At 47.7% G+C, this 15565-nt stretch overlaps 2 protein-coding genes across 4 annotated transcripts; one reads left to right on the top strand and one right to left on the bottom strand.

Moving 5' to 3' along the window:
• Positions 1-2506: 2506 nt before the first annotated feature.
• On the bottom strand, positions 2507-7175 carry TERF2IP (TERF2 interacting protein). Of its 2 annotated transcripts, none has more exons than XM_079987905.1 (3): positions 6404-7175; positions 4712-4785; positions 2507-3388 (listed from the first exon to the last, which is right to left on the bottom strand). In XM_079987905.1, exons 1-3 carry the CDS (start codon positions 6999-7001, stop codon positions 2927-2929), a joined length of 1134 nt encoding a protein of 377 aa, XP_079844031.1. In that variant the 5' UTR covers positions 7002-7175; the 3' UTR covers positions 2507-2926. The 2 variants fall into 2 exon arrangements, with proteins under 2 accessions (XP_079844031.1, XP_079844032.1); XM_079987906.1 differs by having other exon boundaries at positions 4712-4782.
• Positions 7176-7236: 61 nt separating this feature from the next.
• On the top strand, positions 7237-15074 carry KARS1 (lysyl-tRNA synthetase 1). 2 transcript variants are annotated; one of them, XM_079987887.1, is made up of 14 exons: positions 7237-7445; positions 7675-7807; positions 8230-8395; positions 8774-8867; positions 9226-9412; positions 9529-9654; positions 10839-10958; positions 11644-11806; positions 11912-12085; positions 12481-12566; positions 13058-13143; positions 13545-13671; positions 14379-14522; positions 14876-15074. In XM_079987887.1, exons 1-14 carry the CDS (start codon positions 7384-7386, stop codon positions 14960-14962), a joined length of 1755 nt encoding a protein of 584 aa, XP_079844013.1. In that variant the 5' UTR covers positions 7237-7383; the 3' UTR covers positions 14963-15074. The 2 variants fall into 2 exon arrangements, with proteins under 2 accessions (XP_079844013.1, XP_079844012.1); XM_079987886.1 differs by lacking the exon at positions 7237-7445 and adding an exon at positions 7453-7586.
• Positions 15075-15565: the final 491 nt, after the last annotated feature.

Here is a 15565-nt window from a genome sequence, read left to right as displayed (position 1 = left end):
GACCTCTCCCCACCCTCAGCCTCCACCCCCACCATATCCTGCTTCTCCTTTGCCACCAGGGCAACCGGCGGTGGCGGCAGGATCGTGGCAGCATTGTTTGCCCGAAGCTACTTTCTTTTGGGGGCTGGGAGCGGGCGCGTTGAGCATTCTGTCACCCCCCTCATGATGACACCTGGGGTGACTTGCCCCCACCGCCCCCCACTTTCTACGCCACTAATCCTGAGACCTCTGCAAAGGAGTTGAAATGTAATTTAGTCTTGAAGAATTAATGGGTAGCTTTTGTGTGAAAAGCCCTCTAACGAAGTTCACACATCCGATCTGTTTCAATAACCAAGTTCACATCAAGCCTGGTTCCAATCAATGCGGTTGCTGTTCTACTTGCTTCAGCGAGGTATGGCTGGATACAAGATGATCAAATTAGCCATTTCCTTTTAGGGTTTATGATGATTCACATGTGCTCTTATTATACAACTGTCATGATTTTTACAGTCCAAATGAATTTTGCAGTGGAGAATTGCATCAATCCTGACAGTGCTCCCTTTTTCTGTTTTCCACTACCATTAAGGACCATTTTTGTCATGGTTTCCTGCCATCTCCTTTCATCTCTGCTGACGTTTTCTACTATTTACAGCAGTTTTCCATCTGCCTCATAGACACAACACTGAACGTTAACACCCTGGTTGCTCCCACATTTTCTTTGAGAAGTTAAGAATGTTTGTGAAGATTCCACAACATCACCATCATACAGGGACAGGGATGGCCAAAAGTGATGGTCAGATAGAATGTATTCATTTCATAGCATAACCTTTTGAGGCTGGCGAGTGCCACATCTATTCATAGTAGGAGCCTTTGATAGTTCCTTAAGGGCCAGTTCATGGATGAGTGATCAAGTTTAAGAGCATGTGAAAACGTATATACTTTGGCAGTGGCCAGTGTGGCTCTAGTCAGCTGTGTAAACCTCCTTAATCTGGCTGCATTGATCTTTTAGAGCTCCTGGATATTTGTATTTCACAAAACTCTTGAAAAACCTGTCAAAGAGATAAGTTACGGTTGGCACCTATAACACCTTCTTGCCGCATGATGTGTGGATTTCCCGTTCCTCCACTAAGTCCAGATGGTTTCCATATATCTCCTTCGTAGATAACATCACTTTTTCCATCGTAAATTTTGGCATTTGTCGCTCTTAAGTCCCACCGAGGAGTTGATTCACGATATGTAAACAACTCTATTTCTCTCTTTCTGCTCCCAGACCCAAGAGCTCCCACAATGCCTCACAAAATGGCGAACGGCATTTTTTCCTGACTGCGTCACTCCAAAACTCTTAGCTTTCCAGCTTCATCTTGAAACATTGCTTTGGATCGAAAGTTTATCTCCACACAGCCTTAAATCCACAGCTTAAGTCCTTAATTTCTGACTCATTAGGGGAGGGGGATTCTTGTTAAGTCACATAAAAAGGTAGAGGCAGGTTTTTCCCCCCCTCCCCCCTCAGTCATTACCGTATCTTGACGCTCTTCTCGTATTTTATTGTTGTCTTGTTATCAGAGATCTCTTCTATCAGCAGTATTTACTCCCCTTTTTCCTTGATGTATGTGCAATTAATCATGTCCAGATTTTTTCTTTTAAAGATCATTGCAACCAGCGGCGCGAATCGGGGACGGCGTCGAGGAGTGCCGAAAATCCCACAGGAGGGCTTTGTGCCTAGTGCCCCCACCCCCACAAATTCAGGGGTGGTATAGGGCACAGCAGGCAAGGGCCGTCCCCCCCATAATCCTGGGGGGGGGGGGGTTAAGGAGGCTAATTACCCCCATCATAGCCTCCAAATTACCTCGTGTGGGTCGGAGAGATGTTATTGTCAGCCATCTTCCGATGCGCCACCTAGTGGCCCCCCGATGTGGCAGAAATTTATCACATACTCCAATACCATCATTCAAGTTGTTTGCCCTTCTTTACATCTATTTTTTAAAAATTAAATATGCAGCCTCTGTGTCATCTGCTACCTTATTTTAACCAGATAAACTACCCTTAAAAGTTAGGTGGGTTTTTGTTGTTGCTGCTGTTATTGATTTTCAATTTTTGTATCTTTATTTTTAGATCTTATAATGATTTGTGTGGAAATTGTTCAATTATGGATGTGTTTTATTTATTGTTTATGACTAGTTTTGTTATGTTTTAATTATGTTTATCTTTTCATGTTCATGTTGTACGAAAGGCGGCATACAAATTAAATGATGATGATGATGATGATGAAATGTTCTTCTACAAGGAATCCCAGGCTGGTGTCTGAATAGCCAAGATGATGAGCAATACTATGCATTTGCTACAGGACATGTAGGTGCTCACCCTCAGCACTCGTTAGCCTAAATGTTGGGGGTGGGGTGTATGCGTATCTATCTAAGTGGGGGTGTTCTGGCTCCAGAAATCATTCCAGTGACTAAGTGCATCAGTGCTACTGAGTATTCTTGACTGGGTGGAAGCCTCTGGAGACAGGGATGGGGGGGGGGAGACGACCCCACAGGAAGACCCAAGCAACGCTCCAACTTTAGGGGTTTGGCTAAAGTCGAGCCAAAAATGTGTGGCTGTCTCTGGCCAAGTACCTCAGAATCAGCCATTGCCACACCTAAGTTCCAACTTAAGGCAAGCTGGTGAAGGGAGAATAAAGAGGCTGATTGTGCCAGGTCCACATAAATCTCCTGTGAAGTAAATAAAGGCTTTGTGTACAAATGGAAGTAAGGAGAAGGAAAATCTCAAAGAATGGTGTCTCCATCATAACAGCTTGCTATGCTTTCAGTCACAGAAGACAGTAACCACAGGTTGCTGGCCTCCAGAGACTTTCCCTCTAGCCTGACACTCAGAAAACTCCCTCTGAAGAAATGTGTGTGAGAAAGAAGTTTGCTTCCCTCCTACAGTAAACCATGGCTGTTGCAAGCTAACTTTTCCTGAATGCCACACGCCTGTTCACATTCTCCGCTCCATATTTTGCCACTAGCTTGCTTCTGAGGTCTTCATCCCCCTTCAGCAAGTCCACATCATCCTGCCTGCTCCAAAGAGGGCAGCCACCCAAGGACTGCCCCGTCTGCAGGCAACATTCCACAGCTGCCACTTCCCCACTGTTTTTCAAAAAAGCTTGTGTCACAGTTGTCAGGTCCACGTCAAACTTCTTCATGAAATACTTTATGTCCTCTACTGCTGTGGCGACCTCCACAGCTGAGGGAGCTGCAGGCTGCTGCTCTGCCACTGGGGGCTGGCTTGGGGGCTCAGCAGAATCTCCACCAGATACAAACTCAAGCACCCTGATTTTGGGATTAGGAGGTGCTTCCTCTTCAGAGGTCTTGAGCTCCATGTGTTCTGAAAAGGTGTCTTCTGTGGAGCTGGGGCTCTCACTGTCTCCCTAGAAGGAAGGTGAATTAGGACAGTTCAAGATCACTGTTTCTTTCTATATTTTGTAAGCCTATAAAAGTGCAGATTAGCATCAGTTTCTGGGGCCTGGTACTCTGATGGTGATGGGGCAATTCTGTTTCAGTCATTCCATCTCAAACATGATAGTGAAGGGTTAGAGAACGTACAGAAAAGAAAAAAATGACAATGGGTTTGGAGAAGTTTCCCTCTGAGGCTTCTGAATCTGCCAGGTGGACAAAGTTGACCAGAGGCCCCTTCCCCACTAGAGTCCTTCGGCACTGCAGATGCACTGCTTTTTCTAATCAGCTTGAAGCAAATTAAAGGGAAAGCTGCTTAGTACTTACTCACAAGTAGCCCCACCAGTAATGAGTCAGGCTGGGCTGCAGGTAAAGGTGGGCAGCGAGGCTCAAGGCTCCCACTAATGGTTTATAAGCCTCAGAGACAGTCAGGAAAAGAGCCAGAACATGCCTCTTTTGGGAACATGCCTCTTTTGGGAGCATATAATACGGTAAGTTGTACCAGAGTGTGGTAGAGGTGGGTTATATTTTCCCCAACCTACCCCCACAGTTGAGCAGGGCTTCTCTGGTCTGAAAGAAGGCAGAGAGAGGAGTGCAGCCCTGCTCCTGAAGGCAACAAGGAACAGCTGCTTCAACTCTGAAGAGTGAGAGACCCCACAACTGCAACACTAGACAACACACACTTGCTATAGTGCAGAATGGTCTAGCAATCAGCAAAGGTGAAATAGAAACATTAATCAGAAGCCTCCTTCAGCAGCTTCTACCTCTGAAATGGTTCCTGTTTAGCAGGCTGCATCATTAGTTAATTGGTTAATCCCTGTTCCCCATGTGCGGGAGGCGGGGAGGTTAATGACTAGTTCCTTCTCTGAAGCTGCAAGGAGCATTTTTCCAATTAAAAGCACATGGCAATCCTGAAATGCCTCAAGGGTGTTTACTGGCATGCATGCACACACCACAGACTGACACTGCAATTGGGGTGGGTGTGTTGGATTGCTACAAATACGGTCTGAAAAAATATAAGGGGACAACACTGGAATGAACATGTTGGCACACAGCACTGCCTATATCACCCAGAAAAAAGTGCCTTAATGAAACCTAGCAATTCCAGGCTAAATAGCCACTGACAAACAAGTTACATTTGCCAATATCCAAGGCCAAATATGTCAAATAAATGTAATCAGTTCTGCTTTTAGTCATTCTATAAGCTATGCTGAAACACTCAGTGGCATCTTATGCGAAGGCATCTGTAGCCCATTGTCTTCAAATTCTTTGTTAGCTGTCTGGAAAATGCTATGTACCTTTGGTCCTTCCGCAGTGTGGCTTTGATCCTCTGGCTGGGGGACATCCTCGACTTCCTCACTTTGGGAGGCTGCTAAAGACAAAGGTATGTTGAGGTTCACTGCGACAAAAGTCATTCAAGCCACATTTCCCACCCTTGTGATGATGCACCAATTACCACCTTGGTGCCATGGGCCCTTGAAAAGTGGGAGAAGGAAATGGCAGCTTCAGGTCCTGAAGCCCCACTGGCCTCAGCTAGCTAATGGAACAGGGAATGATGGGTTTTTCCGACTCTTGATTTATTTATTCCCCGCCCCACCCCCCATATGCAAGGTTGCGATTGTGCAGCTAAAGTGAGTGTAAGCTGCAGGCCCACTGCACTGCGAAAAAGCCCTCTTTTCCAGAGAAAACAAAGGGTCAGTTAGGCTGGGGACTGAGATATGAAAGCTAGGAGCTAAATGGCACCTTAAACCTAGCTTATGGGTGCAACAACAGAATGTCTAGGTGCTTTTTAATAACAATACAAAGCTGAAAATGAATGAACTGCAGCTAAAATATTATGTTCAGTTTTCACATAGTCCAGTCCTTCCCCTGCCCAACCCCCTAATACTCTTATGAGGGTCTCTTCTCCAGTCTTCAGAGAATAACTGGATGTGGGGAGGCAGAAAAAGGTCCTGCTTTCCTTCCACTTTGCAGTTTTAATCTGAAATCTTTAGGCGCAGTACTGCACCCAGATCTCAGAAACTGCTCATGCGAATGAAATTCCCTGTCACAAAATGCACCTAAAACAATGGCAGTTTTGAACACTGGCTGGGGAAGACCCTCACAAGTGAGAAGGAGCAGCACTGAACAGGCAAGAAGCCCGAGGATTTAAAGAATCCTAAGAGTAGAGTGAATCCCCCTCCAAAGGGGCAGGCAATCCAGAGGCAAGGTGATCATGGACTGGGAAACTGGAGCCTGGGGGTGGGAGGAATACCCAAAGACAGTAGGGAGTTGAACAAGGGTAGTGGGGAAGGAGAGAGGAGTGAAAGGGGTGTGTGTGCATGAAACACTTGCACACTCACAGGGGAAGTACTTGGCAGGTCACCAGCAGGCAGAAGCAGTAGCTTGAAAGCATATGAGATGTTATGGCAGGCAGAAGCCCAGTGTTGACCAAAGGCAGGACTGAGAAGGAAGGAGGAAGCTACTTTAATAGATTTTGAATTATGTCCCCATGACAGGGCTTGGAGGCAAAAAAGGTGTGAAGAGAAGGCAGGAGGAAAGAACCCCAAAGGGAGAATTTTGCCCATGGGGGCTCCTTTGGCCAACACTTGGCCAAAGTTTCATTTCCGGGCAATATAGAAGCCCAGAGGGGACAACAATCTGCAAGATGAGTGGTAGTATTTGGCAACCAGGAAGGTGGAAGCAGGAGGTGTGCCAGGGTGCCCCAGGCAAATTGCTTCACCATAGTGTAGCAGTGATATGGCCGGCTAGCGGCTAGCTGAACCTTGCTGCCTTCTGGCTAGGAAAGCATCCTTCTGCCAGACCTTACTGGTCCTGACTGGCAGCAGTGACTCTCTGTGTGGCTTCGGGCAGGACTCCTTCCCAGCCCTAGATGGAGATGATGCCAGGGTCTGAACCAGGGACACTTTCTGCATGCCAAGCAGGTGCTCTGATCCTGTGCTGCGGCAGAAGGCCTTTTGGCCCACTCCAGCTAAAGCAGCCCTGCTTACCAGCAGCAGATTCAGACGAGCTTCTGATCTTGCGTCTCTGGGCAGGCAGGCAGAGGTCTTCCTTGCCCCGCAAGTGCTTCAGGTAGCGGTCGCGCATGGCCTGCCAGGAGTGCCGCGTGACCCGGGCCGCCTCCATCTCCTTCCAGACAGCGTTGCCACTGCCGGCTGCCTGCCTGCCGCTGCTGCCTCTCTTGCTCCTCCGCAGGTGCAGCAGGATGGCCTGGTCTTCCACCTCGCTGAAAGGCAGGCGGCCCTCGGCAGCGCCCGTGTCCGCGGTGACCGGCGGTGGTTGCAGGCGGTATGTCTCCAGCGGCAGGAGCTCCTGGCGGGCCACGCAGTCGGCGACGTAGCTGGCGGAGATGAAGACCCCCGAGGTTCTCGGGGGCACCTCTCCCGGCCGGGCCAGCAGCACCGCGCCCGGCTCCTGCACGCGGCACAGGCGCCCGCCGTGGCGCACGATCAGCGGGGCCAGCTCCACCTTGGCCGCCCCGGGGCGCACGTAGAAGCTCAGGGGGCTGCCGTCCTCCCGCTGGAAGAACAGCCGAGGCTGCGGGGCAGAGCCATCCGGCTCACCCTCGGCCTCCGCTGTGCCCAGCATCGTCCGGACAGCTGGGGCTGCAGCGGAAGGACGAGCCCCGCGACCGGTTGCTCGGGCCCCCCAATTCCCACCCGACGCCGCCTACGGGCTGCTCTGCCCGGAAAGGAAATGGCACTCTGCACGCGCTCAGGGGCACCCGCGTGCTCAGATTAGGGGCGGGGCGATTTGACCCGTTGTACTCCGCCCACTCCTCCCTTCAACGGCGGCGGCAACGTACCGGAAAGTTTCCTTTTGCGGCCGCCGCGCTCCAGTTTGCGCAGACGCGGACGGTGCTTCGTCGAGGAAGGGCGTGGCGCCGCTTGCGGTAAAAGCGGCTGCTGACCCAGAAGTGCTTTCGCTTTTGTTTCCTGTGGGGTGGAAGAAGCACCTGTCAGCCCTGAAGATGGCGGCGCCCGCCACGACGAGCCCTCTGGACGGCGAGGCCGAGCTCCGCCTCAGCAAGAAGTGAGTGCCGGAGCCGGCCGCCGCGGCCTCCGTCATGCTCGGCGTGGCGGCGGCAACGTGGCGGCGGCTGCTGGGTCTCCGCCCGGCCTGGCCGCTGCGGAGCTTCTGCGGGAGCAGGCAGGCCCTTGGCGGGCAGGCGAGGTCGGTGTCTGGCCCGCTGGGTGGGGTGTTGGCTGCGGGGAAGGGCCGCTGGGGAGGGAAGCGCCGCTGACTCTCGGTTCCCTTTTAGCGAGCTGAAGCGGCGCCTGAAGGCCGAGAAGAAAGTGGCCGAGAAGCAGGCGAAGCAGAAGGAGCAGGCAGAGAAGCTGCCGCCAAAGCCCGCCGCCTGCGCGGCTGAGGACGAGGAAAACCTCGACCCCAACGTGAGAAGCCGCCTTCGCCGGGGCTGCCCAAGCTGGGCGGGGGGGGGGGGACGGGACCACTGAGTGGGTGGCTTGACGGAGAGGGAGCCGTTGTGGGTTGGGGATCTGCAAGTGGCTGTGGCTTGGGGCTTCGCCCCAGAAACCCTTAGGCCGGAGTTTCTTCCAGATAAAGCTCCCTGATCTGCGCCCACGGTTAAGGCACTGCTTGGGTGGCCTGGTGCAAATGCAACTATGTTATTTCCAAAGGGATCCTCTCAAGGATCTGGCAGAGAGCTTCCTTTGCTGCTTCCAGATCTTTCACTGGAATACTGATGCTTACTGTGAGGTGCTCCTTTGTCTTATGTTAAACAAGTTTCTGGGGCCGAATCGTCATGTACTAATTTGTACATTGTCAAACATCTTTGTCTCCTTTGTACTGGTAGCAATACTACAAGATCCGCAGTCAGGCCATCCAGCAACTGAGAGGCACTTCCGAAGATCCTTTTCCACACAAGTTCCATGTGGATATCTCACTGTCAGACTTTATAGAAAAGTACAATCACCTACAGGCAGGGGATCATCTTACTGATGTTACAGTGAGACTAGCAGGTAAAGGTTCATGTTGGGATTCTGGGAATGAAAGTGATTGTCACCTTCGCCACATATTTTTTTTATAGTGAAGAATTAGTGCAGTGTTGTGTGGGTAGTTTCTAAGCAAAAGAAGGAGTGTCACTGATTGCTCCTCTTGCGGGAACAGTAAAGCTGCAGTAAGTTTCATGGAGTTGAAGATATAGGGTGGAATTTGAAGTAAGCAAGGTGGCTTTTGTCCTTCAGTTACTACAAATTCTGCGCAATTGACCTTTGGTAAGGTCTCAGTGGAAGGTTCTATGTTATGTGCTGCCATCCAGAACTCATATGTGTTTTCCAGGCTTTTCATTGTAACTGATGGCATCTGAGGCATTTTTCTTTGTCACTTTTGTCATTTAGGCCGGATTCATGCCAAACGAGCCTCTGGAGGAAAGTTGATATTTTATGATCTTCGTGGGGAGGGAGTTAAGTTGCAAGTTATGGCAAACTCCAGGTAAACAACATTTAACTGCTTTTGTCTGTTATTGCCTTCTTTGAGTCCCAGTGGTGGGGCAGAAAGGAACTGAAAATGAAAGTATGATGTCCTTGGGCCTCCCGAATTGTTCTTGAGGATATTGTCCCAAGGGAACTTCCTTTCTGGCTCACTTTACACATTCTAGAAATCCCCTACAATGGGTTATATTCCAACTAACTTTAATTTGTATTAGACCCATTGATATTAACGGACCTAAGTTAACCATATCCATTCATTTCAAAGGGTCTGCTCTACATATGACTAACTGGGGTTGGGGAAATGCTTGCCAAAAAGAGTTGTTTCAGTAAAATATTTTTTAATCCTCCCCCACCCTCAGAAACTACAAATCTGAAGAGGAATATATGCACATTAACAACAAGCTTCGTCGCGGGGACATTATTGGGGTCCAAGGGAATCCTGGCAAGACAAAGAAAGGGGAACTGAGCATCATTCCGTATCAAATCACCCTCCTAGCTCCATGCCTTCACATGCTACCTCATCTTCATTTTGGGCTGAGAGACAAGGTATCTTATTTGGAGCTGCTGTTTCAATAGCTCACTTGATAACCTCTGAGGTTATCCAGTGTACTTTGGTTTTCCTTTGGTATGTTTTATGCTCTAAATCTAGCCATTGTTTGCAGGAAACCAGATTTCGGCAGAGATACCTGGATTTAATTCTTAATGACTTTGTAAGGCAAAAATTCATCGTCCGAGCAAAAATGATAACATACCTTCGAAGCTTCCTAGATGAATTGGGCTTTTTGGAGGTAAGCATTGTGTGCATAGATAGTGCTATATGTTACTCCTACTACTTCACTTTCACCGTATTCCTAGTTATTAGTGTGTTTTTTTAAAAAAATATGATTGGCTCCTCTGAAAGTGGGATGTTGGACTAAAGGTGCCTCTTTGGGCTACATGTTTTTAAAGCTTGGCGTTCCTTGAGTTGAAAGAGCATACAAGATGACCTTTTCCATTTAATGAAATGTAGAAAAGAATATAGTGTGTGTTGGGCTGTATTCACATGTAACAGTAAACTGAGGTTTGAATCTACACCATAATGTGTACACAGTTTGAGAGCTCACATTTCACTCCTTCCTTTGTTGGGAGTAAAAAAAAGTGTGTGCTAGCGTGGTGTCTGAATTTGTGCTCTTGATCTGTTCCTTTTTAAATAAATGTAGACAAACCACAATGTGAGGCCAAGAATTGTATTTGGTTTTCCATTTGTGGTTTGCGAGAGACAACCCATGAGTGCTGGATAAAGTGTGATTCATGGGTTGTTGCTCCCAGCTGGCTGGAGGGAAGAACAAAATAGCAGCACCATGTAGTTTGCATTCATGCCATAATGTGCACACACTTTGGCTTTGTGGCACTTGGTCTCTTGGCCTTAATACAAGAGAAAAAGCATTCTGAAGAGTTTTTGTTTGAGAGATGTAGTTTTTTAATTAATGCTGTGTTGCGGATGCACCAACTAATAATAATAATAGCAATAACAAAAATTGGCAGATCCAAAAGGAAGACGAAATACAGCAGAGAGAGCCAACCCCACCCACGAAATATAAAATAATTTATTTATAGATAGGAGAAGCACTTTCTGAAGTTCACACTAAAAAGTGGGGTAAGATTGTACATTCCCACGTCTGGAACACCCAACTTTCAATCATTTGTCGTCCTCCCATGATACCCATAGAATCAAAAAACAAAACAGATTGACTGGTGTGCTTACCTTAGTGTGACCCAAAAGGCTTACAATCTCTGACCCTTGTCAGCCAGGCAGCTATATTTGTTCTTGCTTCTCTGTTTCCATTAAACCTGAAGCCTTTGGAGGTTGGGTCAGGAGTCTCAGTTCTCAAGTACATGCCTCAGAAAATCAACTTTGAAGGTGGGGGCTACTGTGTTGCATGAGAAAGCCAATGAATCATTTGTAATTCATGTTTGCTTGTTCTTTGATTAGATTGAGACTCCCATGATGAACATCATACCTGGAGGGGCTGTGGCAAAGCCTTTTATCACCCACCACAATGAGCTGGACATGGACTTGTACATGAGAATAGCACCAGAACTCTACCACAAGGTGAACTGTCAGAGACAAAGAGGATAAAATACATTCACTCTATTGGTCTGATGCACCAAAAATGTCTGAATATTTCACAGCATCCCCTTTTTGCTTAATGTGCAAACTGAGGCCAGAACTGATTAAAGTACACATTTCAGAAAGTTCAGAGGAACAACTTCTGCATAAGAATGCCACGAGGATGGAGGTTTTTGAAGGCTGTGCATCTCTCATACTGATGGGCCTCTTGAACTGCCCAAGCAGTTGAGTCGTGTCACACCATTGGGTGGACATGGAGACCAACTTGCGCTGATTATGACAGGAGATGTTTCATTACTTTTGTATGAACTGCAGAAAACACATTTGTATCATGTTCTTGGTACCGTCCCCGCACCCTTGTCCTCTCCACTGGTTTCTGTTGAAATATTTGGGTCAGGTTCTGCTGTTCATATTGAGATGCAAATTATTCCATGTAACACTGGATTATATCCCCCCCCCCAAGTTATTTACATGTTTCCTCTCAGTCTTCTGGATTCCTTCTTACTCAGATTAGTTATTGGCCCTGGTTGGGGGAAGCTAGGAGAGTCCTGGTGGGGTGGGCCCTGAGGTGGTCTTAGTCACAGGGTTTGCTTCTAAGACCAGTTTAGGTACAAAACAAATGCCCCTTCACAAAGCAGGTGGGTCCAACTGTCTTCGTGTTTTGTAGATGTTAGTGGTTGGCGGAATAGACCGGGTCTATGAAATTGGGCGCCAGTTCCGGAATGAAGGCATTGATTTAACTCACAACCCAGAGTTCACAACCTGTGAATTTTACATGGCATATGCAGACTACCATGACTTGATGGAGATCACAGAACAAATGCTCTCAGGTTGGTGACCACAATATTGAAGAAGGGGGTGGAGACAAGATCTTTGTGAGAATTTGAGCAGTAAACAGACATGGATAGGCATAAAGGGGAGCTCTTCTCTTGCAGGGATGGTGAAACACATCACTGGCGGCTACAAGGTAACGTACCACCCTGAAGGCCCAGATGGTCAGGCCTATGAGATAGACTTCACACCACCCTTCCGCAAAATTAGTATGGTGGATGAGCTGGAGAAAATATTGGGAGTGACTTTTCCTGCTGCAAATCAGTTTAATACAGAAGGTAAAAGAAGACAAATCTTGATTTGTTTGTAGCAGTTCATTTTATGTTGAGAACATACAAGCCAAGTAAAATACACCAGGTGCCAAGGTCCTTATATTGAGTATGAGAACAGGATTGGAGTATGTCTCTGCCTCACCTGGGCTGCTGTTAGGGTTGCGGGGGCTAGTGTAGCAGATTGCTAAGAGGGATGGGTAGTTTTTTGGGGTTAATGTTATTCTAGCTCTGAATTGATACTATTTTTGCCAATGGCTTTCATACTGTGTTTGCTTTGTAATTGCTGGTGGCCATTACCATTCCCAGTGATGGAAAAATGCAAGTGGTTCCAGCCCTCCTCATGCATCTAGGTAAGGGATTCAGGCAGGGGTGTCACTAATATCTCCATACTGTGCACACAGAAACTCGTAAATTCTTTGATGCTATCTGTGAAGAGAGGGGGATTGAATGCCCGCCCCCCCGGACTACAGCCAGGCTCCTTGATAAGGTAAGGGTCCTTTGTAATCTCTGTTAACTTTTGGGTTCTCCTGTTCTCTGTCTCTGCTTGACTTGGCCTAGTCAAAATTCTCAAAGTGCCACAGGAAGGAGTGTATTGCACCCCAAAGGCATGTGAGGCAGAGCCCAGAGGGATGGATGGTTGGAGGTGGAGCTTGTTCTACTAAGCCCAGAGACAGGCAGCTTTTTGGAATTCTTCTGAGGTTTGTGACTTTTTGCTTCTGCACACAGAAGGGTCCTGCTTCCTGATGTTCTATGTGCAAAGTGAATCTAAAAAGTGGACTGCCTGCTATGGGAAATGGGTCAGCCCGGAAAGTGTGTCCTCAGAAAGTTTATTTATTGCTATGGACGTGGCTAAGTTCATCAGATGATGAAAAGGATCAGCAGGGCTTTCCCATCTTACGCCACTTTCCAATACAACAATTGTTTAAAGCAACAGTGTGAAGGCCCTCACTCTCTCTTCCATCCCCTCTTGTTTTCCAGCTGGTTGGGGAATGTTTGGAGGTTACGTGCATTAACCCCACATTTATCTGTGATCACCCTCAGATCATGAGTCCTCTGGCGAAATGGTAAGCAGGGAGAAAGGGTGTGTGTACACTCATATGTCTTGAATGGCTCCACTGTTTTCTGTGTGTTCTGCAAGCAGGCAGAAATGTATTTTGCTAAGGCAAGTTTTTATTTTTATGGTTTTCTAGTTTGGTGAGTGTCTTGGGAAAGCTGGATTGGGGGAAATAAGGGTGTTGTGCTCCTTGCCATGTCCTATAAAATAGAATGAACTACGCAGACCTGATAATCATATTGTAGAATCTAGAGAAAGTGCAGAAATGTTACATGCATTATAGAGTAGAATTTGTTTAATTAGTCTGTAGACCATATCAAAATCTTTCATTACCTTTCCCCTGCTTGCTATCCAGGTGTGTTTGAGTAGCTTGCGGGTCTAAATCTTAGGTCTCCTGTTGTCCCTCTGCAGGCATCGCCTTCGGCCGGGCTTGACAGAACGCTTTGAGCTTTTTGTGATGAAGAAGGAGATCTGCAATGCCTACACAGAATTGAATGATCCTTTTCTGCAGCGGCAGCTTTTTGAAGATCAGGCTAAGGTGTGAAGTTTGCATAGGTGGCCATTTGAGCTGTGCTTTTTTCTGTGAGGCTCTCTGTCCCTGTGTAATGCTAATGATTTGTATCTGTCAAGGGAGGGCCTGCATGTTGCAGGAACCCACCGGGGTTGGGGGTGCCCCTTGGTGATTTTCCCCTTGTGATGAGGCCCTGTACCAGGAGGATGGATCACCCAGTGTTGGGTGGGAGGGCAGGTGCAGATTTCTACAATGTCGCCCTCAAGCACATGAATGAACAATGGATACTTTGTCCTGTCAAATCTAAACAAATGATGTAGGTAGAAACTGGGGAGATGGCTGAAATAGAGCCATCGGGGCAGTCTTTGCCAACCTAGTGCCCTCCAGATACTTTGTAGAGTTATATGGCCACCAGTTGGCAAAGCCTGCCCCCCCAAATGCCTTCTTAACTCCTGTGTAATGTATTTGACTGTGACACACGGAGCCAACATGAACCCCCAGCTGCCAAATAAGAGGCTCCATGAGCATATTGGTGGAGTGGCAGGTGTGGGCTTGACCACATTCCCTGTCCCATTGTCCTCTGACTTTGTAGACGCAGTTGCCAAAGAGAAGCCTTAGCAGCCCATCTACAGGGGCCTCTTAAAATCTCTTCCCAAGGGAGTTCTATGGCTGCAGACTCTAGTTTCAAGGATGACCCCTTGGTCCAGCTTTTCATTTCCACCCCCTTCCCCCAGGCAAAAAGTGCAGGTGATGATGAGGCAATGTTTATTGACGAGAACTTCTGCACGGCTCTGGAGTATGGGCTCCCCCCTACAGCAGGCTGGGGCATGGGCATCGACCGCCTAACCATGTTCCTGACTGACTCAAACAACATTAAGGTAGGCACAGACTCTTCGCGAGTTCCTTCCACCAAGCCAAGGCTTGCCATATACCATTTGAGGACTTATGCTTGGTTTTACTGATTACTATTTTTAGCTATATTATGTACGTGTGTATTTTATATGTTGGAAGCTGCCTGGGATCACCATGTGATAAAGGGTAGCCTACTACAATAAGTATGTGTGAGATGTAAATGACTCTTATTTCAAGTGGCCTTAGTTTGGGACTCTCAACTAATCCATCATTAAAAAGTGCTAGAGATGTTGCTACAGTGGCCCTTAGTGGCTCATGCAGGAATTGGGTGTGGGGAGAGGTGTTGTTGGTCTGAGAAAAATGCCTCATTCTTTTGCAGGAGGTGTTGCTATTTCCAGCCATGAAACCTGAAGAAAAGAAGAAAGAGGCACAATCCAATTCTCCTGCTGATGGGACCTCTGTGTGACCCAACAGGCTGCATTAGGGGGCAGAGGCTGTCCTGGGCCTTTGAACATGCCAGGGCATGCTTCTGTATTTTACAATCGTGAATAAAGGAGCTGTGCTATTGCCGTTTGCTATGAATTTGTCCTTTCATGATTTCTGGGGGGAGCATAGAAAGGCCCCCTCCCCTGCGTATGGGGCATAGGAGCTGCGACTGGCCTGGGCCATTATGTCTCCCCTCAGATTCTACTTGTCTTTAACGGTTATTTTGAAAGCACGAAGTGTCTTGGGAATGTCATGCTGTCTTCGGAGCCATATGAAGAATGATGGACATTAGGGAATCTGCTCAGTGTCTGGGCGAATGAGCATAACCGTGGTTGCAAACATCAGAAGTAAAATGTCACAGCTCAGCTCCCTGTTGATTGCTAACCAACATATAGTGAAAGGGGCAGGATGTCAAGAAAGAACCTCACTTAAGTTTGCAGTGGCGTCCACCCTGCTGGGGTCACCTGCCTTTTCCAGACGCCTTCCATTGCATTTATTATTATGTTGCATTCCTCCAGCTGTCTTGCATTTGTTGCTACTTTCTGAGAAATGGCCTGTGGTGTTAGTATGTTGCCATTTTATG

This window comes from Podarcis cretensis (assembly GCF_951804945.1).
Source record: "Podarcis cretensis genome assembly, chromosome: 8".
Classification (NCBI taxonomy): Eukaryota; Metazoa; Chordata; class Lepidosauria; order Squamata; family Lacertidae; genus Podarcis; species Podarcis cretensis.
Note: the sequence above shows the minus strand (reverse complement) of the source record. Positions and strands in the feature narration are given on the sequence as shown.

Excerpts from the sequence above, each read along its gene's own strand:
- TERF2IP (XM_079987905.1), bottom strand. The coding sequence starts at position 7,001 with ATGCTGGGCACAGCGGAGGCCGAGGGTGAGCCGGATGGCTCTGCCCCG. Across the intron at positions 4,786-6,403 it reads CTCGTCTGAATCTGCTGCTG|CAGCCTCCCAAAGTGAGGAA; the intron begins GTAAGCAGGGCT and ends CTTTGTCTTTAG. Across the intron at positions 3,389-4,711 it reads ACACTGCGGAAGGACCAAAG|GGAGACAGTGAGAGCCCCAG; the intron begins GTACATAGCATT and ends CCTTCCTTCTAG.
- KARS1 (XM_079987886.1), top strand. The coding sequence starts at position 7,480 with ATGCTCGGCGTGGCGGCGGCAACGTGGCGGCGGCTGCTGGGTCTCCGC. Across the intron at positions 8,396-8,773 it reads TGTTACAGTGAGACTAGCAG|GCCGGATTCATGCCAAACGA; the intron begins GTAAAGGTTCAT and ends TTTGTCATTTAG. Across the intron at positions 13,672-14,378 it reads TTTTTGAAGATCAGGCTAAG|GCAAAAAGTGCAGGTGATGA; the intron begins GTGTGAAGTTTG and ends CCCTTCCCCCAG.